Raw genomic sequence first — 17,976 nt, 5'->3', positions numbered from 1 at the left:
GCACAATGTTGAGTGGAAAGTCAGATACTAAAGTGGACATACCATATGATCCATTTAATGTGCAGAAATAGGCCAAAGTAATCTATGGCGCTAGACATTAGGGTCCTGGTCACACTCGGGGTGGGGAGAGGCAGGAAGCCCAGGGAGGGTGTCTGGGGGACTGGTAATGTTCTGTTATTGATCTGTGTGTGGGTTACTTGGGTGTGCTTAGCGGTGAAAATTCATCGAGCTCTATACTTACCTGTACTCCTCTGTATGTATATTGTACTTAAATAAATGTATCTTATACTTCAAAAAGAGTTTTTTAAAAAACTGAACTCATTACATCTATCCTCAGCTTGTTCTTCTCCTTTCTCTATTTCTTGTCCTACTGAATGGCTCCACCGTCCACCTGCTACCCCATCCAGAAACCTGGGACTCCTCCTAGTCACCTCTTTCTCCTAACCCCCCACATCCAGTGTCTACCAGGGGCCTTCTTTCCTCTCCACCCCCACTGCCACTTCCTGCTTAAGGCCTCACTCTTTTTTAAGAGAGACCGTACCTCATCCATCCTCCATGCTGCCAAGTGAATGTAATGCAAACCCGATTGTGTCACTTTCCTTCCAAACCCTTTGGTGGGTCCCCACTGCCAAGGTCTGAGTTCTTCCTCTGACATTCTTTAATCGTATGACCACATTTCTCCATTTCCTCATCTTTAAAAAATAAGTATAATAATAATATGTCCTTCAAGGGGTCACTGTGATTTATTTCCTGCCTACCTCTCCAAATTTATCTTTTGCACGCTGTACTACTTGCAATGCATCAAATGTGCCAAGCTGTTTTTTGCCTCCATGCCTTTGTCTATATGATTTCTTGGCCTCAAATGCCTTCCCCTCCCAACTTTTCTGCCTGATTCTCCTCTGCCCTCTGAAGAGGTCTTTTTCTGTCCTCCATGTAGAACTCACCGCATGCTCTGGACTTTTTGTCCCACTTCTTTCTTGTCTATAGTTTTATCTAAGCACTATACAATTATAGAAATTGATAGAAAAGATAACTGATAATGACGGGTACCAAAGCATTCATTCATTCATTAATATTCATTAAGCATCTATCATATTCCAGGCTCAGCTTTAGGTTCTGGGTATATAAGTAAACAAAACGGGAAAAACACCTGCCCTCACTGAACTTATGGTTTAATGTGGGGGAATGGGGGCATAATGAATGAATGAAATGTAAAGACCCTCAAGTAGGTGGGTGCTTGGCATGTCTTCCAGGAGAGACATGATGGTGGCTTGGCTCAGGGTGGTGGCAGTGGAAGTAATGAGAAGTGACTGGATTTTGACAGTCTTTGGAAGGTGGCATTGACAGGATTGGCTGACAGATGATGTGGGTGTGAAAGAACGAGAGGTCTGAGGCCTGAGTGACTGGGAGGACTGAGCTACAATTTACAGGGGGAGCACAAGTTTCAGGGGGAGCAATGGGTGGAGATGTTCCTTTTGAGAGGCCAATGGAACACCCAAGTGTTGAGGTTGAGTGGGCAGCTGGCTGGAAATTTCTGGAGCTCGGGGGAAAGTCCAGCTTGGCTGGGTGGTACCCTGAGTTCCTCGCAGTTAATGTGTACATGAACCCGTAGCCTCGGTCCCATAGCTGTTCCCCAAGAACTGCAAAGTAGATGAGCAATTAGCATCTAGTTGATTTGGGAGCTAATCCAAGAGGCACTCGGCTCCACCCCCATCTTCAAAAGAATCTGGGGATGACTGAAATGCAGAAAGATCCTGTAAGTTTGGCAAACATCAATTGTGTCAAGATCCTCTTTTAGGGGGGACCAAAGGTGAAGTGAGTCAATCATTGGCAGTGTGTCCTTAATAAGCAAATCAATTTGGCCCAGAGGCTGGGTCTGTCACTGAAGAGGGTCGATGCAGCAGCTGTAACTGAGCAAACCCAGAGTTCAAGTGAGGCTTCGGACCCATCTAATTGTTTTTCTCATCACCTGGGTTCAGGGGTGGGCCCTGGACCGGCTCTGCATTCTGCAGAAACAAAGCAGAAGACACAAAGGAATGGGTGGTGGTCCCGCCACTGTCTGTCTGTGGAGTGGAAGAGAACTAAGAGGAAGTCTGGTTTCACAGCCGCCTCCAGTGCTCATTCAGAGGCTGGGCAGATTTCTGGCATTTTTCACCCCCCAGACTCCCCTCCCCAGAAAGCATTTGTTTTGCAGGCAGCCTGGGGTTCTGAGGCACCAGATCCTTATGGAAATGAGCAGAGAGAGAAGGAACGACAAGCATTTTACAGGAAAAGCTGTCAGCAAGGGAGTGGCTGCTGTAGTCCCTCAAATGATTTAATCACCAGAAAAGCTGGTGAACAAAAGCAAAAGCATGTTTGACTATAATATTTTATAATACCAGAAAATAACATTGTTGGAATGAGCAAAAGAAAACAGGGCAGCCTTTAAAGGAAAAAGAGTAAAAGATTTAGATTACGTGGTTGTGGATTTTTCTCCCTACTGGGATTGTTTTCTTGATTCTTCCACGGGTTACGACGAGTTTCCACTAGAGCGGCTGAGATGCCTGCCACTCACCAATCTTAGAGTCATGCAATATGGGATCATCCTGCCCTTTTGCCCAAAAGGGCCACCCCATGGCGAAATGCTTGTTATCACAGCAAGGAAATTCAAGGCATGCCTATTTCTTGAAATGTACCCTGCAAGCCCAAGAGGGAAAGTGTACATTAGCCGCACATAGGAAAGACTATTTTAGTCTCTTCGTTTGGATGTCACTAAATACAGAGTTTTCCTTCCCATGGAAACAGAGGAAAGCCGAGGAGAAAAGCATAAAATTATGAATGATAAAAACTGTCTCTAACCAGCTCCCAATCTCCTTAAGGAACAAGAATAAGACACGGGAGAAAAACAGCAGGCTGTAATAATGTCCCTCTCCATGAAGAAGAAAAGAAGGAAATTGCTTCTGGTGTGAAAGTGTTACTATTTTAGGCGACAGGCATATTCATGGGTAAATCTGTTATCCGTACCTGCTTCAACACAGATGAAGCACAAAAACATACACTACATGACAGATGAAAGACCATATGTTACATGATTCCATTTAAATGAAATGTCCCGAATAGGCAAATCTATGGAGACAGAAAGTAGATCAGTGGTTGTCGGGGGCTGGGGGTAGGAGATAAGGGGAGTGAGTGCTTAATGTCTACGGGATTCTTTTGGGGTGATGAAAATGCTCTGAAACTAGATTGTGTCCTTCACAAATCTGTAAATATACTAAAAATGATTGAATTGCACACTTTAAATGAGTGAATTTAATGATATGTAAATTATATCTCAAGAAAGTAGCTTTAAAAAAAATTTGCTGTCCCTGATGGTAAGAGGACATACCTGAAAGATGAAACTTGGTGATTTTCTAAAAAATATAATAACCATGACCAAATAATGGACTGATGTAATTTAATAAGATGGATATTTTAAAAATCATCGTTGGCATTGAATCCAAAATGTACACTATAAGATAAATAGAAGCTTTCCTCAGTTATAAGACATAAGTAGTGCTTTACTCTGATGATTTGTGCATTCCCAAATGAACCTTCATCCAATGCATAAATGAGTCAGTCCATTTATCTTATTTTACTGTAATAAGGAGCCACTGCCACCATGAAATAGAAAAGAGTAAATTAAACAAAGAAGCTTTGTCTTCAGGTTCCCAGTTCTGCGGTAGAATACATCTTTCCCATGTGCATTGTGCCGTATTTCTCCATCTGGATCGTAAACTGCTTTAGTGCAGTAATCGTATCCTGTATTCTTTTCTGTCTCCTGGAGCTTCCCTCTAGCTTAGGGTAGTGCAGTGGCTGGCTGCTTTCCTTCCATGCCTTGTGAGGATGGAGGTTCTGGGTTAGGTCAGTAAGAGAATTTAAGCTTCTCAAGCCTACCGGCTAGACCACATTCCATTCCACCTGGACCAATGGGATTCTCTGTGTAGAAATTTCTGGAGCGCCCCAGCCATGCCCAAAGATTGGTAAGCCATAGAACAGGAAAGAATGCTGCGCTCTGTGCCTCCTGATAGCGTATCTTTTATTGCAGATATTCCCTGAATGGGCGAGTCTAATTTAAAAATAGGCTGGTAAACTTTTAAAGGGCTTCTTTGCATTTGGGGGTCACAGAAGCAGGGCTGTTAGACTCAAGACTGATAAAGCAACAAGGAACTTCCCTGAGTATCAAGGTCTTACATAATGTTTGGCCCACAGCAGGTACTCACGGATGGTTCTTGAATGAACAGGCAAATGAATGAATAAATGGATAAATGAATCTCAATGCCAATCACAAAGAGAAATCTGAGGGTGAGCCCTGCGGATATCTGAGAACCGGGGGTATTGGGATCTAAACCTTGAAAGGCTGTTTAGATTTTCTTGCTGAGGAAAGGGCAAGGAGTAAAGGAGAAGCAACGAAACTCCAAAAACATCTTAAAGTATTAAGTTACTGGGACAAGTCGCTGATTTTTAACTGCAAGAGGGAAAAACAGGCAATTAGTCTAAATGATCTCTATTTAGAAATATATTTGGGTTTGCAAAATGACCTTGGGATTATATCTTTACAAGTCTTTTCAGATACTGAGAAATGTGACTAAATAACAAAAGTCATGAGACTGGGGAATCATGAAAGCCAGTACTCTACCGATAAAATATGAAATGGGTAGAGAGGAGAATGATTTAAACCAGGAATTCTGACTCTATATGCGTGAGTTTTGTCATGTCTGTTTACCAGGTCATTTTCAGAGTGGGGAGGCCTCCTCCTCCTTGCCCTCCTTATTTGTTTCCTGTAACACACATAAATACCCAATAGCCCCAGAGAAGACATTCAACCAATTTCTAATGTCCAGAAAAAAACTAAAAAGGAATTCTGAGTTGATGGGTCCCCGAGAGTTGAGAGAGACATGAAAGAATATTATTCCAAAGACTGAGAATTTACAAGTTGAATTGGATGACATTTTAGAGATTTGCCTTTAATTTCTCATTTAAGCATATCACTCCTGCCGGGGCCATATTTAGCAATGTAAAAATGATTGAGTGTATTGAGTCTTTGGGGGTTTCTGACTTTCAGTTGGATTATTCTATTAGAGTCCAGTGGTACTCAACATGTTATGTTAATCCATATTTAAACTAGGATGACCTCAAGTCCCGATTTGCCTAGGACAGTCCTGGTTTACACCTGTTGTCCCAGCAGAATTATTAATAGCATCTTCTTCTACTCTCAATAGCGTCCTGGTTTGGAAGATTAGATTCTACAATCATTCTAACTTTGACTCCTAAAAATTTTCAAGAACATGCCACACTTTCTTTTTGTCATCGTCGTTGTTGTTTCACTCACACTTTCTTAATTGTTGCAATTTATAGCTATTTTATGCAATTTCTGAGACCCTTCCTTTTTTCCGACCCATTTAAGCATCCTTTGAACTTCAGATGGCTCCTCATAGAACCAGAAAGCCCATAGTGAGACAAAGAGGACTGTATCCACACAAAGATGATTGCTGTTCATTAATAACACATATTTAATTAATCAACATGGCTTCTTCGTTAATAATATTTTAATTATTCAGACTGCATTTCTATTAATCAGCTATATTATTAATTCAATTGAATTATTAAGTATTTAATGAAAGCCAATGGTTGGCTAGCACATACCTTCATAGCCAAAGAGAAGTAAAACCAAGAAGCCTTCTATCTTGCGTGGCATTCTCCCCTTGCCCTTGGCCGCAGCTCTACCTTATCCAAGTGCAGAGCTTCCCCAGGAGCAGGAGCTTAACTTGAGCACTGGCCTCATTAAGCACCTTATTCCATTTAGTTCTTAGAGCTTTGGCTGAGCCCCACCAAGTTAACCCACATAGTTACCTGCCTGAACAAGGAAGTCTCAGAGAAGAATCTAATGTCAACTGAGGTCAGTTTAACAAAGAAAGATATTGGTTTTAATCTACCTTTAAATGTAAGGGAAGCAGTGGAGGGAGATAGGAACTAGAATCAGAAGACCCAGGTCTTAATCCTTTCTCTGCCATTATCTTATAGTGGGTGACCTTGAGCCATTTCCTGCCAAATAAACAGTAACATTGTCGAGTTCTATGAAAATGACATGATTCCCCTCTTAGAAAGCAATGTGACATTATGCGCATGCCTATTCACTCAGGAAAATGCTAAATTTGGGAGGGGGGAACAGTTACACACAAAGATATACATTGTTGTGTCATTTATAATAACAAGTGGAAACAATCTACATGGCCAAGGTTGCGGCAGGTAGGGTTAAGAGCAGATTCCCAAGCCAGACTGGGTGCAGATCCCAGCTCAACTACTTGTTATGTGACCTTGGGCAAGTGACTTAAATCTCTTTGCTTCAACTTTCTGATCTGTAAGATGGTGATAATAATGCCTACTTCATAGAATTAGTTTGAGACCTAAATGACATTATATGTATATATGTATATGATTTATATGTAATATAAATTGTATCCTGTAATATAAATCATATACATATTACATATAAATCATATATATATATTAAAAGTTCTGGAGATCTTTTCACAACAATGTTAATATACTTCACGTTACTTAACTGTACATATAAAAATGGTTAAGATGTAAAAAAAGAATAAAGTTCATGAAGTGATTGTAATAACAGGAAGAATCATGTGTCATTCTCAAGAGTTGGAAAAACACACCATATGAGCAAAACTATGTGGCAAAGTGCAAAGAAAAAGACCGCATTTCCTTTTCCTTTTTTGGTGCTTGGCCCTCACTATCCCACCTTTAGCCACCAGGGTCTCAGATACCTTTCCTTCGTTCCTCTTGTCAAAGATGAAAAAGACTGTTTTATTAGAGTGCCATTGGTTAATAAAATTATATAGGTTTCAAGTGCACAATTCAATAATATGTCATCTGTATATCGCATTGTATATTCACAACCAAAAGTCAAATCTCCTTCTGTCACCATATATTTGACCCCCTTTACCCTTATCTACCTCCCCCATCTCCCCTTTCCTTCTGGTAACCATTAAATTGTTTCTGTGTCTATGAATCTTTGTTTGTCTTGTTCATTTGTTGCTTTCAGTTTTAATATCCCACATATGAGTGAAATCATATGGTTCTCAACTTTTTCTGTCTGGCTTATTTCACTTAGCGTGATGATCTTAAGATCCATCCATGTTGTTGCAAATGGCAGTATTTCATCTCTTTTTATGGCTGAGTAATATTCCATCGTATATATGTATCACATCTTCTTTATCCAATCATTTGTTGAAGAACACTTTGGTTGTTTTCATGTCTTGGCCACCAGGACATGCTGTTTTAAATATCGGGGTGCATAAATCTTTACAGATAAATTTTTCAAAAATTTGAAGTAGATATCCAGAAGAAGGATTGCTGGGTCATATGGTAATTCTATTCTTCATTTTTTGAGGAACCTCTGTACTGTTTTCCACAGGGGCTGTACCAATTTACATTCCTACCAGCAGTGTCTGAGGGTTCCTTTTTTCCCACATCTTCTCCAACACTCATTATTACTTGTCTTGATTATAGCCATTCTAACAGGTGTGAAGTGGTCTCTCATTGTGGTTTGATTTGCATTTCCCTAATATCTAGTGAAGTTGAATATCTTTTCACAAGTCTGTTGCCTGTTTGTATGTCTTCTTGGGAGAAGTGTCTGTTCAGATCCTCTGCCCATTTTTTAATTGGATTGTTTGTTTTTTTGTTGTTGAGTCGTGCAAGTTCTTTATGTATTTTAGATACTAAACACTTATTGGAGGCATTGTTTGCAAATATCTTCTCCCATTCGGTTGGTTGCCTCTTTGTTTTGTTAATGGTTTCCTTTGCTGTGCAGAAGCTTTTTAGTTTGATATAGTCCCATTCATTTATCTTTGCTTTTACTTCTTTGCCTTTGAGGTCAAGTTCATAAAATCCCCTCTAAGACCAGGGTCCATGAGTTTAGTACCTATCTATGTTTTCTTCTATGTAATTTATTGTTTCCAGTCTTATACTTAAGTCTTTGATTCATTTTGAATCAATTTTGCTGTATAGTGACAGATAGTCTAGTTTTATTCTTTTGCATGTGGCTTTCTAATTTTCCCAGCACCATTTATTGAAGAGGATTTTTTGCTCCATTGTATGTGTTTGGCTTCTTTGTCGAAAATTATTTGCCCATATATGTGGGTTTATTTTTGGGTTCTCAATTCTGTTGTCTGTTTTTCTGCCAATACCATGCTGTTTTGATTATTGTTGCTTTGTAGTGTAAATTGAAGTCAGAAAAAAGCCATTATTAAAAAGATAATAGTAACCTCCCCCAAAGAAAGTGTAATAAACTAGTAAAGAGGAACAACAACAACAACAAAACTAGAAAACGTTATTCAATCAGCATTTATTGGGTGTCTACAAGTCTAACATTTTTTCCATACTGTGTATGGATTATTTTTTCTCCAGTTGTCGAATTTTATTTATTTTTTAAAAAAATTATTTATCTTTTTTTCAAGTACAGTTGACATTCCATATTATTTTATATTAGTTTCAGGTATACAACATAGTGATTAAATATTTATATAACTTACGAGTGATCACCTGATAAATCTAGTACCCACCTGACACCATACACAGTTATCACAATGTTTTTGACTATATTCCCTATGCCCTACTTCACATCCTGATGACTATTTTTTAACTATCAGTTGTACTTCTTTCCTTCACCTTTTTCTCCTAGTCCCCACCCCCATCTGGCAACCATTTGTTCTCTATGAGTCTGTTTCTGTTTTGTTTCTTATTTATATTGTTCTTTCATTGAAGGTCTATTTAACAAACTCTACTGATGTATTAAAAAGAAAAGAACTATTGTTTTCTTTGCTCTATATTTTAGAGTTTAACAAAAAATTAGGCCTTTAATAGTAATAATAATAATAAACCTTTAATAACTGAACTGCAGTCAAAGAGCTGCGGTATTGCCATATTTTAGTTGGAGGCTTTAGGAGGCCCGCCTATGCTGGCTTGCAGGAAAAGTACGGTGCCGGGTGATCTTTCCCCAAAGCGCTCGATTTCCCCTGCCCCTCCGGAGTACCGGAGGAGAGGTGGGGGTAGGGCCGGGGCGGGCCGGAGTGGTCTCCCCTAGAAACAGCCGGGCCCCCACCTCTGCTGTTTTTCAGATGGAAGGATGGCGGCGGGGATGGGAGAAGGTAACTGTCATCACGCTTCTGCTACAAAAGCATTCCATTAAATAAATTTATTTTAAGGGCGAAAGAAAAGCACCTTGTATTCGCTTTTCATCTTTCCACCCTGTCGACTAAATTCAAAAAAAGTTAAAATTGGGAAAATAGCTTGCCAGCCGTGGTCCCACTGGGGCTCGAACCCAGGACCTTCTGCGTGTAAAGCAGACGTGATAACCACTACACTATGGAACCTCCCGGCAGATAGCGGCCATATTTCACGTATTCATAGGCTCACGTCAGAACCAGCGCCCCGCGAAACCCCGCCCTTCTGTTGTAGCTCCACCCATGACGCGGCCCCGCCCCGCCCGCGAGATCTGGTGTTCGCAGCCAGGTGAGGGCTCTGGCTCCGGCGTTTGGGTTGCCGGCCTTGCCAGCACGCCGCATTCGTCACTCTTGCGACCAGGGTTTCCCCCTGGCTGAGAGAGCCGCCCCGCTTATCACGCGTCCTCAAACTTTTCCAATGCCGGGGCGTTGGCGAGGCCGGCCCAGCGGGCGAAAGCGGACCGTGTCCCCGGCACGGCCCCTTCTGGTGGGTTCCCTCAGCTATTGAGGGACCCGCGTTTTCCTCATTTTCCTCATTTTTCTCATGGGCACACTCAGCTGGTTCCGGCGGCATTGGAGGCCTTGAGTCCGGAGCAAGGCGGACAGGAACACCAGTTGGAGCCAAAGATTAAGGCAGCGCGGGGTCTGGGGTGGGTTGGGGAGGGTCATTTTTATAGTGGCATTTATTTTGCCAGGGTTGGAAGAGGCCGCTGGTGAGTCGGCCTCTTGCCCCAGAACAAACAGGCTCTTACTGCTCCCCTGAACTTTTCCACAGCCTTTTCCCGCTCTGCAAGCCCGAAAGGGGCTGAACATTGCAGGACTTTTGTTTGCTCTTACTTGCCTAGGGCTAGGGTAGGGTTGAGGGGCGGGGTAGACAAACCACCCCTTAAGGCTGGGGTTGGGGGTGTGAAGCAGGACCTGCCACAAGATTTGAGGGACCCAGTGTAAAACGAATATGTCAGGTCGCTTGTTCATAAGTTAAGAATTCCATTACGGTAGCCCCAGAGCATTAAACCCAGTACGAAACCTTGCGATTGCACAGGTCGAGGCCCGTGAATCTGCCACTGTGCTTCCAGGATTGTGGTCCCGGTACGGTGCTGGGACCCTCCATTACTAAGGGCACCTGTATGGTCTCCTCGGTTTTCATTGTTCCCCATGTACACTCCATGTAGAAAGGAAGCTGGTGAACCTCCGATGCATGCAATAGGAGTTTCTGCCTTTACTGAAAAACTCTTGCTCCTTTTCTCCATTCTGACAAGGAGGGAGACTTTTGTTCCACTCTCTACTACCTTGGAGGTATAGTCACAGTCTTTATAATTAGTAAACTGCAATATGGTTTACAAAGTATTTTGATATACATTCCTGTAAGGTAGGCATAGTAAATATTACTATCTCCATTTTGCAGCTGAAGAAGTGGAAGCTGAAGATATTGAATGCCTTGCCTGAGACCATTCTGCTGGTGAGTGGCAGGACTGGGCTCATACTCAGTCTTCTGATACCTAAATGATTTCAGGAGGCCCACAAAGGGTACATATTTTTTCCCATAAGAGTGCCATTGGTCTCTTGTAGTATTTTGTATGCATGCCATTGAGGAAATAGATACTTTTTCTTTTTTATCTTTTATAATTTTTTCAGTGAAATCCTCAAAACCAGGAACCAAGAGCCTGTGGAAGCAACTGTTGATGATTTTCACCTTGAAACCACCAGTCTTGGATAGTGTCTCAGGTGGCCACAGTTTTGCCTGGCACTTCAGTCTGTTCAGTCAGATTTATGAGGCCTGTCACCCCCAGGTATGCCCATAAGCATCTCAACAACTATAAGACAAATACATAAACAAACTATGAAATAAAGACTAGAAGTTACTTCAAGCTTTTTGAGTCTTCTGATTTCTCAGATGTTTAGTGTGGCTTCCCCAATGTTTAGCTTCACTGATGGAGAGTAATTCAACCAAAGAGACTACAACCCCAAAAATTGAGTTGATTTAGGAAACAACTGATTTAGGAAACTCAGTTGACCTGATTTCATTTAGAAATGATTGTACTATGTTTTTCAGTGAGTACTCAAGTATTTACTAAGAAAAGTGAGTCATTACCTTAGTATGACAGAGCTTACTTTATTTTCCCCCATTTGCAGCTCATTGGGTTCAAACATTTGAAACTAGTCTGTTCGAATGGATATTTGTTGTTTTTTGCCCACTTAACTTTTCATAGTTGCATACATTCCTGTCTACTTAGCCAGCTGAAGTACTGTCATTTTTATCACTTGTTTGCTCCTTTGATGCTGGTGCTTGTTGGCCACAATCTGTTAAATCCAACTCTCTCCTTGCTTCACCCCTGAATATGCCCCCAGGAAGGACACGAATGCAGGCCTACTGGTTTCACATTAAATTGTTTACTTACCTTGTGGCTTAGCTGGTCAAAGCACATGTCTAGTAAATTCTTTACTTACCTCAAGTGAGGCCCTGATGTACCCCAAAATTGTATCTACTTCCCCTGTCCATTCATTATCCATTTCTCCTAAAGGGCAGTTTCATATCTTCTCTCCCAAAACTGCCTGTATCTCCTTCTCCAGTCTCATTTACAGCTAATGAACTCACTTTCTTATTTCAGTGAAAAAATGGAAGCAATCAGAAGAGAACTTCTACAAGTACCCCTACATCTGCCCACCTACGTACATCTGTGCCCTCATAGATCTAGACCCGGGCTCTTCCTTCAGATCAGGGCTTCGTGACCACAGCCCTGTTGACATTTGGGACTGGGTAACATTTGTTGTGGGGAGCTGTCCTGTGTATTATAGAATGTTTTATAGCATCCCTGCCCTCTACTCACTAGATGCCCATAGCACCCCTCCCCAAGTTGTGACAACTGAAAATATCCCCTGGGGGGACAAAAATCTTGAAGGCTCTTTGGCAATGTCTACAGATACTTTGGGTTGTCATGATGGTGTGGGGTACTGGCAGATAGTGGGCAGAGACCAGTCATGTGGTGAGACATCCTACAATGCCCAGGACAGCACCCACAACAAAAAATTATCTGGTCTCAAATGTTGATAGTGCCATGGTTGAGAATCCCGCCCTAGATGAATCGTCTGCATTCGTATTGAAACCCAGCCCTCCACTTACTCTTGCAGGAGTTGGAGCTGACTCAGTGGCATGTAACACACATAACATTTTGACAGTGTCTTTAATCTGCTCCCAAACTACTGCCCTGTGTTCCAGTCCCCTGACTGAAGTAGTTTATTATCACATGCCTTCAAAATGTGTAGAAACACAGTGTAGGGCAATGTGGGAGTTTTAATATTTTTTATTTTTCAATTATAGTTGGCATATGATATTATATTAGTTTCAGGTGTCCAATATAGTGATTAGACATCTATATAACTCATGAAGTGATCACCCTAATAAATCTAGTGCCCCTCTGACACCATACATAGTTATTATAATATTATTCACTATATTCCTTATGCTATACTTTACATTTCCATGACTATTTTGTAGCAACCAATTTGTACTTCTTAATTCCCCATTTTTCAGTGCCACCCCCTGACCCCTCTACCATCTGGTAATCTTCAGAATGTTCTCTCTATATGAGTTTGTTTTGTTTATTTTGTTTAGATTCCACATGTACGTGAAATCATATGGCATTTATCTGACTTACTTCACTCAGCATAATACCCTCTAGGTCTATTACGAAATATCTTTTTCTTTTACTTTCTGTGTGTGTCTTTTAATCTGAACTGAGTCTCTTGTAGGCATCCTATGTAAGGATTTTGTTTTCTTATCTATTCAGCCACACTATCTTTTGATTAGAGCATTTAATTCTTTTTCATTCGAAGTACATGTTGGTAGATATATAGTTATTGCCATTCTTTATTCATATTTTTGATACATATTTTTTTCTTCTTCTTAGAAAAGAAAGTCCCTCCAACATTTCCTGTAATACTGGCTTGGTGCTGATGAACTCCTTTAGCTTTTCTTGTTTGGGAAGTTCTTTATCTGTCCTTCAATTCTAAATGATAGCTTTGCTAGGTAATTTTGATTGTAGGTCTTTGCTTTTTATCACTTTGAATATTTTGTGCTAAGCCCTTCTGGCCTGCAAAGTTTCTGTTGAGAAATCCACTGCCAGTCTATGGGAGCTCTCTTGTAGGTAACTGCTTTTCTTTAGCTGCTTTTAAGATTCTCTCTTTGTATTTAACCTTTGACATTTTAATGGTGATGATGTGTCTTAGTGTGGGCCTCTTTGGGTTCATCTTGTTTGAGACTCTCTGAGCTTCCTGGAGTTGTATGTCTATTTCCTTCACCAGGTCAGGGAAGTTTTCTGTCATTATTTCTTCAAACAAGTTTTCAATTTCCTGCTCTCTCTTCTTCTGGATGCAGATGTTGTTACGCTTGATGTCCCAGAGGCTCCTTAAACTATCTTCATTTTTTTGGATTCTTTTTTTCTTGTTGTTGTTTGATTGGGTGTCCTCTGCTACTCCATCCTCTAAATCACTGATGTGATCCTCTGCTTTATCCACTCTGTTGATTCCCTCTCATATACTCTTCATCTCAGATATTGTATTCTTCACTTCTGACTGGTTCCTTTTTATGTTTTCTATGTCAATTTTTATGCTTTCTATCTCTTTGTTAAGTTCTCACTGAGTTCATCTACTCTTTCTCTAAGTTCATTAGCATCCTTATCACCAGTGTTTTGAACTCTGCATCTGGTAGATTGCTCATCTCCATTTTGTTTAGTTCTTTTTCTGGACCTTTGTTCTGTTCTTTCATGTGAGACATGTTTCTTTGTCTCCCCATTTTGGCTGTCTCCCTGTGTCTGTTTCTATGTCTTATGTAGGGCTCCTAAGTTTCCCGGTCTTGGTAGAGTGGCTTTATGTAGTAGGTGTCCTGTGGGGCCCAGGGGCACAGTCTTCCTTGGTCACTTGAGGGAGGTGCTCAAGGTGTGTCCCTTGTGTGGGTTGCATGTGCCCATCTGTTGTAGTTGATCCTTGGTTGCTGTTTGCATTTTGATGGGAGAGATTAACCCTTGGGCTGATTGGTTGTGAGGCTTGGCTGGTGACCGGTTGACCCTATGGAGCAGGATTCACTTAGCAGGGCTCTGGTGACTGCTCCATCTGCCGTTCGGGTGTGTCTTCCTCAGATGCAGCTCTGAGTGGTGCTGTGGCTCCAGCGCTGTTCAAAGCAGGCCACTGGGTGTGCTGGCCCAAGGGCCTCCTGGGAGGGGCCCAACTGCAGGCTAAGTTCAGCCACAGCCTGTGCACCTCCAGGACCACCTGGTCAGAGTCACCAAGCAATCCACAGACGGCTGCCACCCATGCTGGGCTTATAGGTACCTCGAGAGGCCAAACCAGAAACCGAGACCAGCTGCCTCAGTAAGAGGTACGGGGAACGCCGAGGTCAAGTGCTGTTTCTTTGGGTTTTGTGAGCCTTTGGGAGATATTAGGAAAGTCCGCAGAAAGAGCCAAGACAGGCCATTTGTATGGAATAAACCACTGGAGGTGGCTTGGGTGGGCCTGCAGGTTGGGAGGGGCGGGGTCTCAGGGTCTCTTCTGGGCAGAGTGACGTGTGTTTTCCAGGTTGATGGCAACTCAGATATGGTGGCCACCTGCATCAACAAAGGCACAATGGATACTGCCAGCCCTTCTGTCTGGGAGAAAGCCACCCCTCCAGCCCTCGCCCTGAAGCTCGACAGCTCAGTTCTTCCCCGTGTGTCCCTGGCACTCCTCTAGCCGCTGCCCCGGTGCTGGAGCTCAGAGCGAGTGAGTCCATCAGCGAGTAAGGCTGGGAATGGGCCCTTTAAGAGGAACGCCTGCGACTCCCGCAGCCCTCCATCTAACTCAGTCACAATCTCTGCTGGTTTTCATAGCCAGAGGTTGTGAGTACTTCTCTCCCTGGCACTGGAACCCCGGGGCTGGGGAGCCCGGTGTTGGGCCGGGACCTCTCGCTTCTCAGGTGGGGGAGGGGACTCTACAGCCAAGATAGCCCTCCGGATTCTCATCCAGCACTTGTGGTTGTGGGTCCAGCAGGTTCACATCTCCGCCCCTCCTAGCATCCTCTTCTTATGCATGTCCCCAGTTGTAGACTTCTATTCAGCCAGACCTCAGGCGACTCCCAGTGATGGTTGCTCTGTAGTTTCATTATAATTTTGGTGTGGTCGCAAGAGGAGGTGTGCACAGCATCTACCTTCTACGCCATCTTGAACAGAAGCCTAAAAAGAAGTATATAATATGGCTCCATCTCAAGGAGTTTGAAGAACATTAATGCAAAAGACTGATTTGTTCCAAGATTTAATGGATGATAATGGCTTGAAGTGGTTTTCCAGCTTAGGATGTTATTGGATTTTAATTATGCCCTGTCTCCTCTCTCTTAAAGAAGAAACTCAAAAGAGGAGAAGGCAGAAAGTGGGGGCAGGATGAAATGCAGAAACCTAATAGTAAAGATGGTCTCATGTGGTATTCCTCTCAACATCAGCTATCTGTAATCTCCAAAATCACCCACAACACATGAGCTTAGATTTGATAGAGATAGCCACTCAAGAGAGAAAGAGCTCAGCTAAAATTACTTTGTTTCTCCTTCTTTATTTATGTCTTGAGGTACCTCTAGTTTTTTAAAATTTAAAAAATTTTAAATTACAGTTGACATACAATACTATACTAGTTTCACGTCTACAACATAGTGATTAGACATTTATATAACTTATGAAGTGATCACCCCGATAAGTCTAGTACCCATATGATAACATACATAGTTACTACAATATTAACGACTATATTCCCTGTATTGTATTTTACATCTCCATGACTATTTTTTCTTTTTTTTTAATTTTTATTTCTTAATTACAGTTAACATTCAATATTATGTTAGTTTCAGGTGTACAGCATAGTGGTTAGACATTTATATAATTTGTGAAGTGATCCCCCCGATTAGTCTAGTGCCCATCTGGCACCATACATTATTATTGCCTGTATTCCCTATGCTTACTTTTACATCCCTGTGACTATTTTGTAACTACCAATTTGTACTTCTTAATCCCTCCACCTTTTTCTCCCAGTCCCCCATTCCCCACCCCACCAATCTGGTAACCATCAGCTTGTTCTCTATCTATGAATCTGTTTCTGTTTTTGTTTGTTCATTTATTTAGTTAGATTTCCACATATAAGTGAAATCATATGATATTTGTCTTTCTCTGTCTGATTTATTTTACTTAAGATAATTCACTCTGGGTCCATCCATGTCACAAATGGTAAGATTTCATTCTTTTTTTTTTTATGGCCAAGTAATATTGCATTGTAAATATATACCACCTCTTCTTTATCCAATCATGTTTTGATTGACACTTAAGTTGTTTCCATGGCTATTGTGAATAAGAAAAGGGAATCCTTGTGCACTGTTGGTGGGAATATAAATTGGTGCAGCCACTGTGGAAAACAGCATGGAGCTTCCTCAAAAAAATTTAAAATAGAACTACCTTATGACCCAGCAATTCCGCTTCTGGGTATTTATCCGAAGAAATCCAAAACACTAATTCGAAAAGATATATGCATCCCTATGTTCATTGTAGCATTATTAATAGTAGCCGAGATGCCTCTAGTTTTTACAGTCACTTCTCTGGGAGTATATAACTGAGCACAGAACAATTTGGCTACTCCCCACTCCCATAGAACCCCACATATAAGGAAATGTCTGATAGCAGCATCTAGCCAATGCTAATTGGTGACAGAAATGAAATTGGCTACTTCCTGCACTTCCCCAACACTTTATTTAGATTTAAAAGTGAATTCAACTATGCACACAATGGGACTTTTCACGAAGCTGTTGCCTATAGACTGATGGGAAGATTTCAAGAGTGGTGCAGGTTTTAAAAAAATCATATCGTGTAATTTTATTAGGGATTTTAAGTATTTGTAATTTGGGGGACACAATTAGGGTGTAGTCTGAAGATTATATGTAATAATGAAACCAAAACTAATTAGTAGGTTGTTTAACTCAGTTAGAGGCTGTCTGCAGGCTAGCAGCTTTCCTCTGCTAAATCTTGTTAAAATGCAGTGAGTTCTATTTAGTACAGAATGAGCAGGCTGCCATGACAACTGTCTGTGAATATTATTTCAATATTAGTCATAGGTTTCTAGTGTCTGCCTCTGGGTCCACCATTTATTTTAAAAGCCAGATGCACGTCTATTCTTAAAGGAGTTTTCCTGGATGTGTTTATAAAAAACAAAAAAACACTTTCAACTGGCTGGGTTTTTTTCTTTTGGAAGAGAAATTTGAATGAATTTACACAATTGCAAATTATAGATTTTATTATTGCTCTTTTCTTTTGGAAAGGTGATTTGGGTATGAATTTATATTGTACTTGACTGTACATTTGTTTAAATAGACACCCTAGACCAGAGTTTGGAAAATTCTCCTCTAGTTTTATAATCCTTAGATTAAATTATTCTTTTTTTTTTTTTTTTTCAATCTAACAGTATCAGAAGGAATCTTGTGGTTGCAAGTGACAGAGGATTCAGCTCAAACCGAATTAGCAAAACCAGTCTCAAATGAATCTGACTTGAAAATTCCAAAGGTAAAATATCATCTAGAGATTCAGGATGGGGGGCTTCAGCTCCATTTCCCTGCCTCTCTCCTGCTCTACCCTTCTCCATGTATCAGTTGCACCCTGCAGATTGACTCTCCTCATGGTGACAGCCTTGCTCAGAGCACCATCCTTGGGGAGAAGTGAGTCTG

General features: G+C 41.4%; 2 protein-coding genes and 1 non-coding gene across 11 annotated transcripts in view; 1 reads left to right on the top strand and 2 right to left on the bottom strand.

The window, feature by feature from the left end:
* Positions 1–5,713, bottom strand: part of RS1 (retinoschisin 1) — a 29,887-nt gene extending 24,174 nt beyond the window's left edge. Inside the window, exon 1 of the mRNA XM_006911680.2 lies at positions 5,662–5,713. Within this exon, the coding sequence (XP_006911742.2) occupies positions 5,662–5,713 (52 nt within the window). The remainder of the gene's footprint in view (positions 1–5,661) is intronic.
* Positions 5,714–9,331: 3,618 nt separating this feature from the next.
* TRNAV-UAC lies at positions 9,332–9,404 on the bottom strand. Its single transcript has one exon. It is a non-coding gene; the product is annotated as a tRNA-Val (tRNA).
* A 165-nt stretch (positions 9,405–9,569) lies between these two features.
* Positions 9,570–17,976, top strand: part of PPEF1 (protein phosphatase with EF-hand domain 1) — a 106,707-nt gene continuing 98,300 nt past the window's right edge. For 6 of the 9 annotated variants that reach the window (XM_025046633.1, XM_025046630.1, XM_025046631.1 and 3 more), the window contains exons 1-6: positions 9,570–10,550; positions 10,660–10,713; positions 10,890–11,044; positions 14,390–14,628; positions 14,826–15,008; positions 17,718–17,815. The gene's annotated coding sequence lies outside the window, so the exon portion shown is untranslated. Of the gene's footprint in view, positions 10,714–10,889; positions 11,045–14,389; positions 14,629–14,825; positions 15,009–17,717; positions 17,816–17,976 lie in introns of all 9 variants that reach the window. The other 3 variants (XM_025046634.1, XM_025046632.1, XM_025046628.1) reach the window with 2 other exon arrangements.

This window comes from Pteropus alecto, unplaced genomic scaffold (genome assembly GCF_000325575.1).
Source record: "Pteropus alecto unplaced genomic scaffold, ASM32557v1 scaffold23, whole genome shotgun sequence".
NCBI lineage: Eukaryota > Metazoa > Chordata > Mammalia > Chiroptera > Pteropodidae > Pteropus > Pteropus alecto.
Note: the sequence above shows the minus strand (reverse complement) of the source record. Positions and strands in the feature narration are given on the sequence as shown.